The sequence below is a fragment of the Elephantulus edwardii genome, unplaced genomic scaffold, assembly GCF_000299155.1.
Source record: "Elephantulus edwardii isolate Elephantulus edwardi_28Jun2011 unplaced genomic scaffold, EleEdw1.0 scaffold00021, whole genome shotgun sequence".
NCBI classification, from domain to species: Eukaryota; Metazoa; Chordata; class Mammalia; order Macroscelidea; family Macroscelididae; genus Elephantulus; species Elephantulus edwardii.
Genome location: NW_006399771.1, coordinates 12078830 through 12096616, shown reverse-complemented (window position 1 = coordinate 12096616; position 17787 = coordinate 12078830). Strand labels below are relative to the sequence as shown.

At 36.3% G+C, this 17787-nt stretch overlaps 1 protein-coding gene across 1 annotated transcript in view; it reads left to right on the top strand.

The window, feature by feature from the left end:
• ACSS3 (acyl-CoA synthetase short-chain family member 3) overlaps positions 1–17787 on the top strand; it is a 285831-nt gene that overhangs the window by 156389 nt on the left and 111655 nt on the right. Inside the window, exon 8 of the mRNA XM_006882583.1 lies at positions 7038–7189. Coding sequence (XP_006882645.1) covers positions 7038–7189 — 152 coding nt within the window. The remainder of the gene's footprint in view (positions 1–7037; positions 7190–17787) is intronic.

The window sequence follows — 17787 nt, the reverse complement described above, 5'->3', positions numbered from 1 at the left end:
TTATGGAGTACCACCTGACATATTTCCACTAACAGATTCAGTTTTGTATGTGCTCACTAGTTTACGTCAGGAAATTTGGAGAACAACAACTACCTATTCAACTTACTGGAAACTATCCATATTTGTTTCCAGTCCCAAGAAAGGTGGTCCAACAGAATACGGAAATTATTGAACAATATCATTAATATCCCGTGCAAACAAAATATTATTGAAAATAATTAAAAAACAGAACAGCACATTGATGGGGAACTACCAGAAGTGCAAACTAGTTTTAGAAGAGGTAATTCCACCATGGAGATCATTGCTGGTGTTCGATGGTTATTGGCTGAAAGCAGATTATACCAGAAGTATGTCTATTTGTGTATCATTGATTATGCAAAAATATTTGTGTGGATCATAACACATTATGTCTAAGAACTGTGGGAATCCCAGACACTTAATTATGCTCATATGAAATCTATACTTAGATCAAGAAGCTGTTGTCCAAAGAGCAAATGAGCACTGCATGGGTTAAAATCAGAAAGAGTGTGCATCAGGGTTTTATTCTTTCTCCACACCTATTTTAATCTGTATGCTGACCAAATAATTCATGAAGATGAACTCTGTGAAGGAGAATATGGCATCAGGATCAGAAGAAGACTCATCAAAAATCTGTGTTAGTCAGGTGACACTTACTGAATGTAAACAGGATATGCTACAGAAGATCAAGGACTTCATTATGGATTGCATCTTAACATTAAGAAAACAAAGGTCTTCACTACAAGACCAACAGTTAACATTATGATATATGGAGAAAAGACTAAAATTGCCAATGATTTAATCTTACTTGGATCAACAATCAGCATCATTTCTACCAGTAGTCAGGAAATGTATTGCACTAGGCAAGTTCACTGTCAAATACCTTTCCAGAATTCTGAGGAGAAATGATATAAGTACCTTTCCAGAATTCTGAGGAGAAATGATATAAGTTTGAAGACTATTTCAGGCCATGATCTTCTCAGTCACCTGCTATGCATCAGAAAGTTGGGCAGTGAATAAGGATTACTGAAGAAAAATTGATACCTTTGAGTTGTGGTCTTGGAGAAGAGTGCTGATTATCCCATGGACTGCCAAAAGAACAAATAGATATGTTTTTGGAAAAGTGCAGCCAGAGAGCTCCTTGGAAACAAAGATGATGAAGCTTCTTCTTTCATATTTGGAGCATGTAACTAAGTGAGGGTATTCCTTGAAAGGGGACATCATTCTTGGAAAGATAGAGGGTCAGTGAAGGAGAGTAAGACTCCCAATGAAATGGATTGACATATGATTTCAGCAATAGGGTTCTAGTGTGACAGAAATAATGAGAATTGAACAGAATAGGGCAAAGTTCATGTAAGCTGTTCATAAACTTGCTACGGGTTGTACTTGACTCAGTGGCATCTAACAACAACATGAAGAAAGAAATGGAGAAACCTGTTGACATAATAGTAAATCACTTTACTAACTGAAAGCCAAAAGATTGGTAGTTTGAAACCACACAGCAGCTTCCTTAAAGTTCTGTGATATTTTCCCATAAAAATTATTGCCTAGAAATCATTTATGGGAGAGGTCTGTTCTGACATATGGCATCACTATGTGGTGAAAGTGACTCAGCGGTGCCTACATCAAAAAGACAGCTATCTCAACAAAATTTCTAAAGGTCCACTCATATATTCTCATTGTTATGTAACATTGAATCAGAACGGACTCATTGTTGACACTCTGTTGGAATCTGGAAGTAGTAAGTCACATGGGAGGAGTTTGTCCATTTTATCCCATGGAGCAGCTGGTGAGTTCAAACCACATGTCTTTGTACTGGCAACACAACTCCTTGCTGCTAGGCCACCAGAGCTGTTCCATCCAAGGTTATCAGTTGCTTCAATTTACATTCCCCTCCAATTGACGCTAGGTGCACCAGAATTATCATTACTGATGTCAGAGAGTACCTGGCTGAAAACTGAAAAGAAAAAAATATTTATTCATGCATTATTAACTACACAAAGGCATAGGACTGTGTTGATCATAACTATTTATTTGAGAATAAAGGGAAACCCAGCACATTTAATTGTGTTCATACAAAACCTATACCTAGACCAAGAAGCTGTCGTTTTAACAATGTAAGGGAACAGTTGGTTTAAAATTAAGAGAAAGATCTATATTTCTGCAAAATATATATTCAGTCTCTGTAACAGGCTAAGCAAATTATTTGAGAAGCTGAAATCTATGAAAAAGATGTGAAATCAGCATCAGAGGAAGATTCTTCGACAGCCTGTATTATGCAGATGACATAACCTTGAATGCTGAATGTCAGATGACCTTGAAGCACATGGTGCTGAAGATTAAAAACTACAGCTTTCAGTATTTTAATGTGAAAAAAAAACAACCAGAAAATCTCACCACTGGACCAATAGACATCATGATGATAGATGGAGAAAAGATTGAAATTATCACCTTCATCTTTCTTGGGTCCATATTGAACACCCTTGGCACCAGCAGTCAGGAGATCAGGAGATGTATTTGGAAAGGCAGTAGTTAAAGACCTCTCTGAACTACTGAAAAGCAATGAGGTCAATTTGAAGACTCAGGTAAACCTGATTCAGCCATAATCTTTTCAATCCCCTGTTATGCATTTGAGAGCTGGACAGTGAATAAAGATGAATAAAGTGAATAAAAATTATTTTCTTTTACCTGTGGCTGTGGTGTTGGAGAAAAGTATGGAGTAGCCCATGAACTGTCAAAAGAACAAACATGTTGTAGAGAAAGGATAGCGAGAGTGCTTCTTGGAGATAAAGATGACAAAGCTTTACCTTACATACTTTGGGCATATTGCTAGGATGGGCTGTTTCATGGAGAGGGCTGTCATGTTTGGAAAGTAGATGATTGGCAAAAGAGAGAGGAAGACCTGAAACCAGAGTGACACAGTGACTAGAGCAATGAGCTCAAGTGTATCAGATATGATGAGGATGGCACAAGATACAACAGGGTTCAGATCTGTTCTTCGTAGAGTCACTAGGAGTTGTACTCAACTTGACGGCACCTGACAATAACAACAAACTATTGAGGCAAACACTTTTTAGATTCTAGAGTAGCAGGGTTTGTCATTGCTCTTGTCTTGCATATGGTAAATGGGAATCTTATGGGAAATTTTCTGTAACCAACTATCTGGAAAATAAAAACCAAATAATATTAATAGCCTTTGCATGCTAGCTCACCCATTGAAAACTGATTTGCAAACAGCTGGAACTAGACTGGGACAAATGTAACAATTATACTGAGTCAGAATGTTCCTTAGAGACAAGGGAAACAAGACTATTTTACTTATCAAATCTTTGGAGAAGGACATCATACATGGTAAAGTCAAAAGTCAACAAAAAGGGAGAACTCAATGAGATGAATTGACATATGGCTTCAAATACGAGCTCAAATCAATGACTGTAAGGATTATTTGGGACAAGGCAGCATTTTGTTCTAATTTATATAGGACAAAAGTCACTGTGATTCAGTAGTTACTCAATAGTGCTTAACAATACCAAGAGCAGCAGCAAATAGCCTGCATTTGTATCTGTGTGTATATGTGTGTGATGTTGCTGTTATGTGCCATTGAATTGCTGGCAACTCCTAGCAACCCTATATGCACAATAGCTCTGACTCTGTCCTGTCCTGAGCCAACCTCACAGTCTCTGACACACCTTTCTAGATATAAAAGGAATGGAGGATAAAAATAGGGTTATATCATATTCACTGCATCCTGCAATCTTCTGGAGAATGACCAATAAAATGCAAAATAACTGATTTTTTTTTAGTTCATCTCACTTAAGGGAAGCCTGGTGGTCTAGTGGTAAGGAGTTGTGCTGCCAACTCATAGGCAAGTGCTTCAAATTCACCAGCTGCTCTGTGGGAGACATATAAGACGTATTCTTCCATAAGGCTTTTTACCCTCTGAAAACCAGCTGGAGGGGTGGCTATAAGTCTTATCTGACTCCATGGCATATAACAGCAATAACTTAAAACTGTCACTCTCATTGCCTTTGAGTTAGAACCAAGTCATAAGTGACCTTCCAGTGAGTTTTCAGAGACAGTATATTGCATGAGAGGAGAATGCCCATCTTTCTCCTGTGGAACAGCTGATCCAAGCTACCTTTAGGTTGACTAGGCTGCCAGATCCTTAACATAAGCAGAATTTTTAGTCTCTGGGCTTTTTAAAAAGAATCTGGCTATAGCATAACTTCTTCCTTCTTGGGATGTACTCTGAAGTCTACAATGACTCATAGCAACCTTACAACAACAGAGTGCATCCCTGCCCTCTCCTGGGCCAGCCTCACAATCTCAGAAATGCTCCAGCCCATTGCTACAGTCCTTGTTGTTGTTGTTGTTATGTGCCATCGAGTCGCTTGCGACTCATAGTGACCCTATGTACAACAGCCCTAAACTCTGTCCTGTGCCAGTCGTCCTGTCTCTGACACTCCCATCCCCATTACCCCAGTCACTGAATCAATCTACCTCATACAGAGCCTTCCTCTCCTGCTCTGTCCCTCCACCCTCCCAAGCATGATGTCCCTCTCCAAGGACCGGTCTCTCCTTACAACATGTTCAACTTATGTTAGACGGAGCCTCAGAATCCTTGCCTCCAAGGAGCCACCCGGTTTAACCCTTAGTGTCTTAATTATAATTTTATGTTAGCCTGACGTTTACCCTCTGCAAATATAATATTGATGGAATTATTTTTTTGTCCATGATCAGGATTGCAACAATTGCCATTTTTTAGTATGTATTAAAGGTGTAATATAAGTTTCATTACTAACTTCTACACTATTTAATCTATTATTTTGCTATCATTAAAGTAGTTGTAAGTATTCTCAAAATGCATCAATTTGTGCATTTTTTTTATCACGCACAGTAAACATGGATGGTGTAACATTTTCATTATGACACTAATATCTCCATATGCTGTATATATTGTCATCACCCTATGGCATTGGCAAAGGAGAGGACTTCAGTTCCATTTGGCAGCAAACTCTTCCTTCAGTCCAAACTGTTTTAAAATACTTTCTGAGTACACTTAGTTTATCAAGGAAATATTGGCATCAGGATTTATTGTTAGTTAGCAGGAAGAAAAAATAGAAATATTTAAGGTAAGTAAATTGCATAAGTTCGCTTAGAAAATAATTTCTAAGTGGATAATACTGAAGTTTCCTAAGTTAAAATCTAAGATATACTGTATATATTGATCAGGACCTAACTATATCAAAGAGCAAAAAACAAATATTAACCTGGCTGTTTGAGGCAATAGTTGATTTCAGACTAATATTTTAACTTAGAAATTTGCAAGCCAAGCTTTATATATTTATGTTCCTAGGTTTTATCAATTTTGATATTATGTGAATTTACTGGTCCTTATTAGATTGTAATAAAATAAATTGAACTCAAGAGCTTTACATGGTTGTTATAATACAAAGACATTTCCGTTAAAACAAATACCTCCTTTGGTATAAAAGGAACAAGAGAAAGAATTTTAATATTGTAGCTACTTGGAGAGATTAATTTGGGGGAGGAGTGAAACAGGTAAAAAATCATTGCCCTGTCAAAGACCCAATTAGAGGTAGATTATCAAGCTAAATTAATTGATAATTACAGACTGACTTTAACTTACCACTACTTATATATAATTTCCTCTGTAGGGAAATCTCTCTTTGCTCCTAACAAATATTTTCCTCTTTATAGCTTATATTAACATTTGGGTGGATGAGCTGAATCTGAAAGTGGTAAAACTACAATAGTAGACCAAAAATTTGCCCAGTTTATTAAAAAAAAAAATAACAGCAAACTCATTGGTGCTCAGATGGACAATACGGTCACTAAAGTTTAGAAAGATGATACGTTGTTGTTGTTGATTGCCATCGTGCAACTCATAGCAACCCTATGTACAGAAGGCCCTGAAGACTTTCTATAATATCTTCATTACTCCAGGTTCATAGTTTCCAGATGCATGTGGTTCAGAAAGTGGATGCCACTCCTGTTTCCAAAAATTTAGGAGAAAGCACTATTAATTTCTTGTTTTTTTACAAATTCTTAATATTTTTAATACTCTCAAGACTTCAATGGATGGCCAAGAAACTGACATTTCTTTATCTCAAATTTAGAAAAAAGAGTTTCACTTGGATTTTTTTTCTCATATAACACAGTTTCCTAAACCCACTTCTTTTGAAGAACAAAAATATATAACAATGATAAAAATAGATTGAGGGATGGAGGGGAGTAGTCATGATGTATTTTATTCTAACTTTAAATTTTTTACAGAGTGCATGCTATTTCAATGCTTTGTTTATTTTCCACTTGGAATAAGTATCAATTGAAGAAAATGTTTGTGTTATTTTGAATTGTGTAGCCTACCAAAATTATGAGGTTTTATGCATGAGACTTTTTTTATTGAATATGTACGGTGTCATTTTGAAGCTCTGGAGACATATATTTGAGATTCTTGATATTTTATTCTTTTAATCTGTAGAAGTTGCTTTCCTTTGAGTGAGATATTTCACTTAAAAAGACCTCTCACTGCTCAGAAATAACTTTCTCCCCCAACTCTTTGGAGAATTACTGTTGTCTCACTTAATCATCATCATAAAAATGTATTAAATATATAACATTCATATTTCTCGTCTGGTATGCTCCACAAAACAATATATTCCGTTTCTTGACAAATTAAAGTCCATTTGTTATTAATAGAAATATTAAAAGTTGGGTCATATTCATATTTAATGGCTCCTTTATATTTAAAAATTTGAGAAATGAATATTTACAGTTTGAAAAGGTTTTATAATGTTCTCATGCCATAGAGCAAATAGTCTTTTGAATACCTGTGCTTTTGGTTTGCTTTATTTATATGTGAACATGAGATTATTTTGAAACTAAAATGTGTTTGAGACCTCATTAACATTACTATGTTAAATGTGCGAGTGTTGAACTCTCAGTGAAATATGAGAGGTTTCATCCAGTGACATTTTAAATGCATCTCATTGTAGGGGAAGCCAGTGGGAACACCAGATGCTGGGGCTTATTTCCGAGTGCTGGCGGAGCATGGAGTGGCTGCCTTGTTTACAGCGCCTACTGCAATTAGAGCAATCCGTCAACAGGACCCTGGGGCAGCCTTGGGGAAGCAGTACTCTCTGACAAGGTGAACTGGGGATGCACAGAGCAAATTGTATTAAAAACTGCAATCAAAATAAATAACCTAACGTTTTCTTTTTTCCAGTTTTGGGACACATGTATGGTAAGAACAAAAAGATTCTGCGTAGCATGAGAATTGAATGTTCTAAATATATCTTTGTACTAGCTGGAATTCTACTGTACCAAGGGATTTTTTAAAAATACAGTATTTTAGTCTAGTTTTAAAACTTGCCAAAATATTAGTTTTTTAAAAAAACAATGCTGCTGATATTTTTCTAAAAGTTAAACGATGATTATGACTTGAAACATGTTTGAATTGACAGATAGATGGATAGATAAGTAGTATATCCTTTTCCCCCCCCTTAAACAGAACAGCTTAAATACACAGATAAAGCTTATAATTCATAGTCTAAATTACATTTGTTGAATGTGTGCAGGGAATTATTTTCCTTTTGTTTTGTAATAATATGTTTGAACAGTGTGGATATTTTTGCTCTGGTTTATTGACATCCATTTTAGTTTAATGATATGTATAGTGAAAGATAATTATAGCAATTTCTATCTTTAAGGCAGTTTCCAAGCATCAATTCTCATTGAACTTCTTTGAAAAAGGTCACTGTTATCCTAAACTAAAACTGGAAGGTTAGTTGCGTCTACAAGTCAAAAAGTGGGCTTGAATGAAGGCAATTTGAATACTAGAGACTTTGAATTTTTTGTTTCTATGACTGAAAGGTAGAGCAGGATGGTGCAGAATAGAAAGCGATTTTAATCTGTTGTTTTTAAAGTTATTATGAGTTAGAGTCAACTCAACAAAACCTTAAAATCACAGGAATAAGGAGCAAAAAAGTAATGAAAATAAATCAACTGAACTAAAAATTATTTCCATCAAGTAACCCCTTTGTACAACAGGTCTGAAGCCTACCCTATCCTAAGCCGGTCTTACTGACCCTGACACACCTACCCCTATTACTCTAGTTTTCTGTGCCAATCCATCTCATCTGGGATCTGCTTCTCCTGCACTGTCTCTGCACCCTCCTGAACAAGACATCCTTCTCCGAGGACTGGTCCTTCCTGGCCACGTGCCCAAAGAATGTGAGACTGAGCTTCAAAATCCCAGCCTCTGAGGAGAATCTTGGTTTCACCCTCTCCAAGACAAACCTGTTTGTTTTCTTGGAAGACCCTGGTGTGTTTCTCCAGCACCACAACTCAAAGACATCAATGATTCATCTTTGGTACTTAGTCATCATCCAGCTCTCCGATGCATAGCAAATAATAATTGCAAAGACCATGGCCTAATTTAGGCCATGGCACACTTTAGTCTCTAGACTGACATCTTTGACCATAGGTATGTGAGTTGATTTGTGGGTTCCTGATTCCGTTCTACTGGTCTATGTGTCCATTATTGTATTGGTACGATGCATTTGGTTATTACAGCTATGTAGTTGGTTTTGAGATCAGGAAGTGCTATACCTCCCCCTTTGTTCTTGGTTTTCAGAAGTGCTTTGCTTATTTGAAGTCTCTTTCCTTTTCAAATAAGCCTGCCAATTGCTTTTTTTATTCCACTTTGGAAAATAACTTTGGTGACTGTATTTAGATTGCTTTAAATATGTATATTTCTACTGGTAGGATTGTAATTTCCACTGTATTGAGTCTTCCTAACAAGATTTTCTAATTTATTTAGATCTCTTATTATTTCTCACAGTAATGTTTTGTAGTTTTCTTTACAAAGGCTTTTGTGTTTCTAGTTAGGTTTATTCCCAAGTATCTCAATTTGTAGTTGGTGGTAAGGAACTGTTGTAATCCCAAAGGCATGTGGTTCACAACCACCAGCTGCTTCAGGAGAGAATGATGGACAATCTCCTCTCTGTGATTTACTGCCTTTGAGAACCTGCCAGAGGGTCAGCTGTGGGTCAGCTCTGACTTGATGGTACACAACAACAACAACATTGTAAATGCCATTGCTTTCTTAGGCTCCTTATATGTGGTTTCTTTGTTACTCTTATAGAATCCCATTGTAATTTAGTATGTTTCTATAATCTGTGCCTTGGTAGCTTTGATTAGTTTGAAAATTCTTATCTCTTTCAATATTGCTTCCACTTTATTCCTTCTTAAGTTTTTCCACTACGAAGGACATATGTTCATATTTTTACCATGTCACCTGTTCCCTTTATGGTGTTTTTCTTAAATTTTTTAAATTTTATCATTTAACTTTTGCTTTGATTTATTTCCTCTGAAGTGTAGTCTTGCTTGCAGTTAATGAAGAAGATCAAAAGGGAACAGTCAGTATTCAGTATGAATTATACCTATTGTTGTTGTTGTTATGTGCCATCGAGTCACCTGTGACTCAGAGTGACCCTATGTACAATAGCCCTAAAGCTTGCTCTACTCTGTGCCAATTTCATTGTCTCTGACACACCTACTCCATCACCCCAGTCACCGAATCAATCCATCTCATAGAGGATCTCCCTCTCTTGTGCTATTGCTCCACCATCTGAAGCATGGTATCTGTCTCCAAGGACTGATCCTGCCTTGCAGCATCTCCAAAGTATGTCAGATGAAGCTTCAGAATCCTTGTCTCCAAGGAGCAGCCAGGTCTCATAACCTTCCTCAGATGAACTTGTTTGTTCTCCTAGCAGTCCATGATATATTCAATACTCTTATCCAGCACCACAGCTCAAAGGTGTCAGTTCTCCTTCTGTCATCCCTAATCATTGTCCAGCTTTCTGATGCATGGCAAGTGATTGCAAAGACCATGGCCTGGATCAGGTGCAGCTTAGTCTCCAGACTGACATCGTTGCTCTTCGGTACTTCAGAGAGGTCTCTGACAGCTGTCTTTCACAATGCAATTTGTCTTTTAATTTTCTGGCAGCTAGTACCAAGATTGTTGATTGTAGAGTCAAGCAAACGAAAACTGTTAACAATCTCAATTTTCACCATCTATCATGATGCTGCCAATAGGCCTAGTGGTGAGAATCTTTGTTTTCTTGATGTTGAGCTTCAATCCATATTGAAGGTTACAGGCCTTCCCCTTCTGCAGCAAGCACTTCTAGGAAGAAGGACTGGCATCCACTTCTGAAATGGCAGGCCTTCAAAAACCCTACACACGACAGAGCCCACTTAGACTAGCAGATATGGCAACTGAAGCAGAGCCTTCATGTATGGAAACACATAGGAGGATGAACAGCTGTAAGCAGACACTAGTGATTGGAACATGGAATGTGAGAACCATAGATGGAGGAAAATTAGATATTGTTAAAAAAGAAAACACATAAATATTGGCATACTAGGTATTGGAGAAATGAGATGGACTAGCATGGCACATTTTGAATCAGACTACCATATGATCTACGATGTTGGAGATGAAAAAGTAAGGGAAAATTGGGTGGTTTTCATAGGTAAAAAAGTAATTTCTAGATCTGTCTTGAAATACAATGTTGTGAATGACATGATAATATCCATATACATACAAGGATGTCCAGTGAATCATTCAAATATATGCACCAACCCTGAAACCTGTAACCTTAGAAAAAGTACAGCCCCAAAGAGAGGTGGTCTTTTGTCCCGGCTCCCACTGCCTCCCTTTCTGTCTGTTTGTTTCTGCCAGCTCTCTGATCAGATGGGTATCCATTCCTTTCTTCTCCTGAGACAATCCAAAGTATGGTTGACTGTGTAAAGTTGAGCTCTTCTGCATACTAGCTGGGTAAACTCTTTGTGTCATAATTCTTTCTAACCTGTAAAATGCAGCTAACAGTACCTAAATCTGTATTAATTCTGATTAAGGTAGAGTACAATGTGATATATTTATTTTGCAATGTCTTATTATTCTAACCTGTAACAGTATTACAGTCCTACTTTATGTAGTATATGAAGACATACATGTATATTAGTAACTTGGATTTGCTTGAATGAAAATGAAGAAACAAAAAGCAATAACAAAAAACCATCTAAATATATGCATCAACAACCAGAACCAAAAAGGAGGATATAGAAGATTTTTACCAAATGTTGCAATCAGAGATCAATCAAACATGCAATGAAAATGCTTAATAATAATGGGTGACTGAAATGCAAAATTTGGGAACAGAGAAGAAGGATCAGTAGTTGGAAAACATGTACGTGGTGACAGAAATAAATCTGGAGATAGAATTTTGCATAATAAACTATTCATTGCAAATACATTTTATAACAAACATAAGTGAAGGTTATACATATGGATTTCACCTGATAGTATGCATAGGCATCAGATCGATTCCATCTGTAGAATGAATTGCTGGAGAAGCTCAATATTACCTGTGAAAACTAGGCCTGGTGCTGATAGTGGAACAGACCAACTACTCATATGCAAGTTCAAGCTGAAGCTGAGGAAAATTAAATCAAATCCATGGGAACCAAAATTTGACCTTGAGTCTTAATTTTGAATTATATCTAGACATCAAGAAAACAAAAACCCTCACAACTGGATTAATAAGTAGCATCATGCTATAAGAAGAAAAGATCACATTTGTGAAAGATTTAATTTTTCTTGACAGCACAATCAGTATCATTGGAAGCAATAGTCAGAAAATCAAAAGACATGCTGCATTAGGCGAATCTTTTGTTCATGAACTTTCTAAAGTTCTGAAGAATAAAAATAGTAGTTGAAAGACCAAGATATGCTTGCCCCAAGCTAGGGTATTTTTAATTTTTCCATATGCATCTAAAAATTGGATAGTGAATGAAGAAAACAAAGAATTTCTATTTTTTTAAAATGTTTCTATTGTTTAATTGATCGGTTTACAAAATTTGTATACCTTGTGATTCACACTATTCAGAATTCACTTTATGTTTTATACAGTCGTTCACATGCATTATGTTTTATAAAATTAATCACCATTGGATCTTGCCCATCCTTACCCTGTCTTTTCACCTGGCCACCTCCCATTTCATACACCCACCTCCCTCCACCAATCAAATTGTGCGGCCCTGTGGTTTCATCCCTACCCATTTGGAATGGCAATGGTAGATGAAAGTATTGAGTAGGTCATGGGCTCCCAGAAGAACAAGAAGGATTGTGATGCATGAAGTACAACAAAAGGACACTGTAGACACAAGGATGACAAACTTATTCTCACAAACTTTAAACATGTTGTTAGGAAAGGCCAGCCTTCAGAAAAGGTTATCATTCTTGGATAGGTAGAAGTTCAAAGAATAATAGGAACACCCTCAATGAGATGGAGTGACAAAGTGACTGCAAATATGAATGTGGCCACAGAGATCATGAAGATGATACAGGATACAGTAAAGATTAAATTTGTTGTAAAAGGGTATCTGAATCCCACTTGGCTTGATAGCATTTAACAAGAACGACAACTACAGTTATTTGTAACTTTTCATTGAGTTCAAGAATTTTAATGATTCTTTGGAATTATCTAAACTTATACATAAATTTAATATTCATTTCAGTTTTTTGTTTCTGTTACTAATAGTATCTGATTTTCTGTGAAAGATATTTTTTTCCTTATGTCTTTCTTTCACTCTTTTTTCTTTACATATTCTTGTCTCCTCAATATCTATGCATATGATATATAGATTGTGATGTTGTAAAATTCCCCCAGAATAATTTACTTTCATTTTGTTAGAGAGGGTAGAAGAAGAATACATAGATTTGATGAAGCTGATTTGAAGCTACGTATCAGTGTTTGTTTACTTTTTATTTTATTAGGGTACACTTCTTCGGAAATCCAAATTGAATGGGTGTTTCACAAGACTATTTTCATTGTGAGTGTTGAGCTGTAATTTTCCCTTTGCCAAAAAGGTATGATTTCTGGAACTACTTTTCAATTGCTGCACAATTTTTGCTCATCTTCTTAGCATTTCAACCACTATTTGCCAGCTGGCAAGTGTCCCAAGGGAGAAAGCAATGAATAAATGTCACATTTATGTCTCTATTCTTTTTTTTTTCTTTGAAATCTTGCAATCTTAAATTCTCATTGCCCTCTTAGGCCTTATTCAAGATAGAATATATATATTCAAGTAATTTTTTTATTTTACCTGACAGTTGAGAAGTTGAGATTGTTCAGTAAAAGCTAAACTACCACTGACAGAATGGTATAAGAGTATGAAATCTTAACACTAATTTATTTGTAAATATTTTCAGACTCACATTTTTCCTGTTGGGTGGGGAGGAAGCTGAATTCCCCGCTTCCTGGCCCTTCTCTTGCCTTCTGAGATGCCTCTTTCATGCTTCTCTGCCTCCCACACTTGCCCCAACTATTTCAGATTCTGCCTTGATCTGCAGGCTTATGGGTTGTGTCAAGAAATCTAGAGGACAACCACTTGGCCTACTGACCGGAAGGGATCTATATTTGTTCCCATTCCAAATAAAGGTGGTCCAACAGAGTATGGAAATTATTGAACAATATCATTAATATCACATGCAAGCAAGATTCTATGGAAGATTATCCAAAAACGAATGGAAGAGCATATCAACAGAGAACTGCTATAAGTGCATGCTGGGTTTAGAAGTGGTCATGGTACTAGGGATATTTTAGCTAATGTTAGATAGATCTTGGCTGAAAGCAGGGAGTAAGAAGAATGTCCATCTGTGTTTCATCTATCATGCAAAGGTGTTTGATTGTGTGACACAGCAAACTGTGGCTAGCTCTGAGGAGAATGGGAATCCCAGAACACTGGATCGTGCTGATGTGAAACCTATACTTGGACCAGGAGGCTGTCATCAGAACAGAGCAAGGAAACACTGCATGGTTCAAAATTGGGAAGGGTGTCCTGCAGGGATGTGTCCTATTTCCATACCTTATCAACCTATTTGCAGAACAGATTTTCTGGGCGGCTGTGCTGTATGAGGAGAAATGTGTCATCAGGGTTGGAGGAAGATTTATCAACACTGCATTATTCAGATGACACAACCCTGCTTGCTGAAACTGAGGAGGACTTGAAGTACTTGCTGCAGATGTTCAAGGATTGCAGCTTTCAATGTACTGAGGCTCAATATCAAGAAAACAAAGATTCTCACCACTGGGCCAATTGGCAGCAAAATGATACATGGTGAAGAGATTGAGATTGTTCACAGCTTTAGTTTGTGTGGTTCCACAAACAACACTCTTGGCACTAGTGGCCAGGAAATGAAAAGATTTATTTTAATGGGAAAGTGCTGCTAGAGACCTCTCCAAAGTACTGAAAAGCAGTGGTGTCACTCTGGAGACTAAGGTGCATCAAATACAGGCCATGATCTTTGCAATCACTTACTATGCATCAGAGAGCTGGACAATGACTAGGGATGATAGAAGAAGAATTGATGCCTTTGAGCTGTGGTATTGGAGGAGTGTTAAATATACCATGGACTGCTAAGAAAACAAACAGGTTTGTCCTAAAGAGGATTAAACCAGGCTGCTCCTTGAAGGCAAGGATTCTGAAACTTCATTTGACATGTTTTGGACATGTTGCAAGGAGGTACCAGTTTTTGGAGCAGGATGTCGTGCTTGGGGGAATGGAGGGACAGCGCAAAAAGGGAAGACCCTCTATGAGATGGATTGATTTAGTGACTGGGGTAACGGGGTTAAGTATATTGGAGACAGTAAGATTGGCACATCATAGAGCAGGGTTTAGGGCTGTTCTACATAGGATCACTATGAGTCACAGGTGATTCAACAACACATAACAACAATAACTATATATTTATATATATGTATGTATATATATATATATATATATACACATACATATATATGTACACACACATATAAATTTTATATATGAAAAAGGAATAGAATAATGAGATAATCAAACCACTTGCAGAGGCAGCTTATATTTTATTGAAACATTTATGCAAAGTTACACTACTGAAGTGTCATTTACATCAAAGAGATAAAGAAAAGGGAATGTCTGTATATTTTGGTCTCTTGGCTTCTTCAGTTCCTTTCTATTTTAAAAGTGAATTCTAGTGGGAATGAGTAAAAGGAAATGGAATGAGGGAAAGATGGTTGTAACTACAGAAATATTGATGGCAATATAGTGACGATCTTTCATGTGTATTACAAGTTGATGAGGCATCACTGAAATAATCTATTTTTATTTAAAAGCTGTTGACATATGTGATAAATAATTTTTGCCTGTTTAGTAGTTTATGAACCTGGAGAGAAATATTCATTTTCATTTTCTTCTGCTCTTATTTTATTTATTACCTGAGAACTCATCAAATTTATTCTGTAATTTTTTATTCATTTCTATGTACTATGCACTATATTTTAGACTAAAATGAATTGGTAAACATTAGCATTTTTTCTCTCCTCTTTTGTTTAATTTATAGCTCCACTTGACTCTTCATTTTGTATAATAGTTGGAATGATGTCTAAGTGTTATTCTTATTAAGCTCACCATTCTCCTATGTATTTCCCCCCTATTTTGTACATCATAATTTTGTTTACACTTTTAATTTTATAGATTATGGAAAAGCTTAATTATTCTAAATATTGCTGTAATCAGAACATTATATGTTAAGTCTAATTATACTTAAAACATTACTATTAAGAATAATCAAATGTATAGTTTTTGATTACAGTAATACTTAGAAGCTTAAGCTGCTCCAAAATCAATTAAATTTAAAAGATAAACAAAATTATGTTATACAATATTCAGAATGTAAAAAAGAAGGCAATCATAAAAAATGTATCATAGGGTATAAAATAAAACTCATCAACAACCTATTTCATGCAGATGACACAACCTTGCTTGCTTAAAGTGAGGAAGATCTGAGATACTTGCTACAGAGGATCAAAGATTGCTGCCTTCAATATAGATTACATCTCAGTATCAAGAAGACTAAAGACCTCACTACTGGGCCAATAGACAACATCATGGTAGATGGAGGAAAGATTGAAATTGTTAGCTATTCCATCTTCCTTGTTTCCACAGTCAACACTCTTGGTACCAGCAGTCAGAATATCTAGAGACATAACATTAAGAAAATCTGCTGTCAGAGATTTTTCCAAAGTCCTGAAGAGCAGTGACATCAACTTAAAGACAAAGGTGCACCTGATTTCAGCCAGTCTTCAATCACCTGCTGTGTAACTGAGAGCTGGACAATGAATAAGGATGAATAAGGATGATGAGAAGAATCAATGAGTTATAGTATTGGATTTGTGGTTGCTCGGTGCCATTAAGTCAAGTACAACTCTTAGGGACCCTACAAATTACAGATCTGAACCCTGCCATATCTTATGCCATCTTCGTCATCACTTGTGCCCATTACTATAGTCACTGTGTCAATCTGTCTGGTTTAGGGTCTTCTTCTTTCTTATTGTCCCTCTGTGTTTCCAAACATGATGTCCCTCTCCTAGGAATAGCCTCGACTAGCAATATGTCCCAAAAATGTGAGACAAATATTTACTGTCTTTGACTTCAAAGAGTACACTGGCATTCCATGAGGTATTTAGTACTCTTCTGCTACCCTATAGTTCAAAGGCACCAATTCTTCTCTGTCATCTTTATTCACTCTCAAGCTCTCAGATACATAGCAAGTAATTGAAAAGACCATGATCTGAATTGGTGCACATGAGTCTCCAAACGGACATCATTTCTCCTTGGTCAGTTAGAGAGCTGCCTGAGAGCAGACTTGCAGAATATAATGCATCTCCTGGTCTCCTGACTGCTGGCACCTAAGGATGTCGAAAGTGAATCCAAGTAAGATGAAATCACTGACAATTTCCATCATTTCTATTTCTATTATGATATTGCTTGTCAGTCCAGTGGTGAGGATTTTTGTCTTCTCAATATTGAGATGTAATCTATATTTAAGTCTTTAATCTCTCATCTTCTGCAGCATTTCAAATTCTCTTCACTTTCAACAAGCAAGATTGAGTCATCTGTATAAGATAAGTTTTTGATGCATTTTCCTCTAATTTCAATGCCACATTCTTCTTTATAGAATTTAACTTCTCAAATAATTTGTTCATTATACAGGCTGAATAGGTTTGGAGAAAGAATACAGCCTTGACACACACATTTCTTGATTTCAAACTAAGGTTCTCTTGCTCTAACTATAGGCCTTACATGAGCACAATTAAGTGCTCTGGAATTCTCATTCTTCTCAATGTTAGCACATAACAACAACAACAAAAAGAACATTATCAGATAATAATCCTTTTTCTAATACACACAGCACATGCACACATAGAAGAACATATACTTGGTAAGATACTCGCTCAATACATGACTCCATTCATAAATATAAATGGGGCTTTGAACAACTTCGGGCTTTAGCCCTTCAGGAGTAGATTAATTTAGAAGTGACTCATTTATATTTAAGAATTAATTAACATGAGTGTTTTCAATAGCTAGTTTCGCATCCAGAAATTTCCATAAAATAGTCAAGCTCATTACTTTTTTTTAATTGAAAGAAAGCATTTTTAATCGTACAGACGGTTCCTTACTTATGAATGAGATATATTCCTGTCTTTGAAAATTTATAGTTGGAGAAGGTGTCTGTAATTTTATTTAAACTTACTTTAGTGCAAGGTGGGAAAAAATTTCTTTTGGCACGGTGCATAAAAAATGCTGGATTGCTAACTGAAAGATTGACAATTAGACTCCACTAGCTGTTCCATGGGA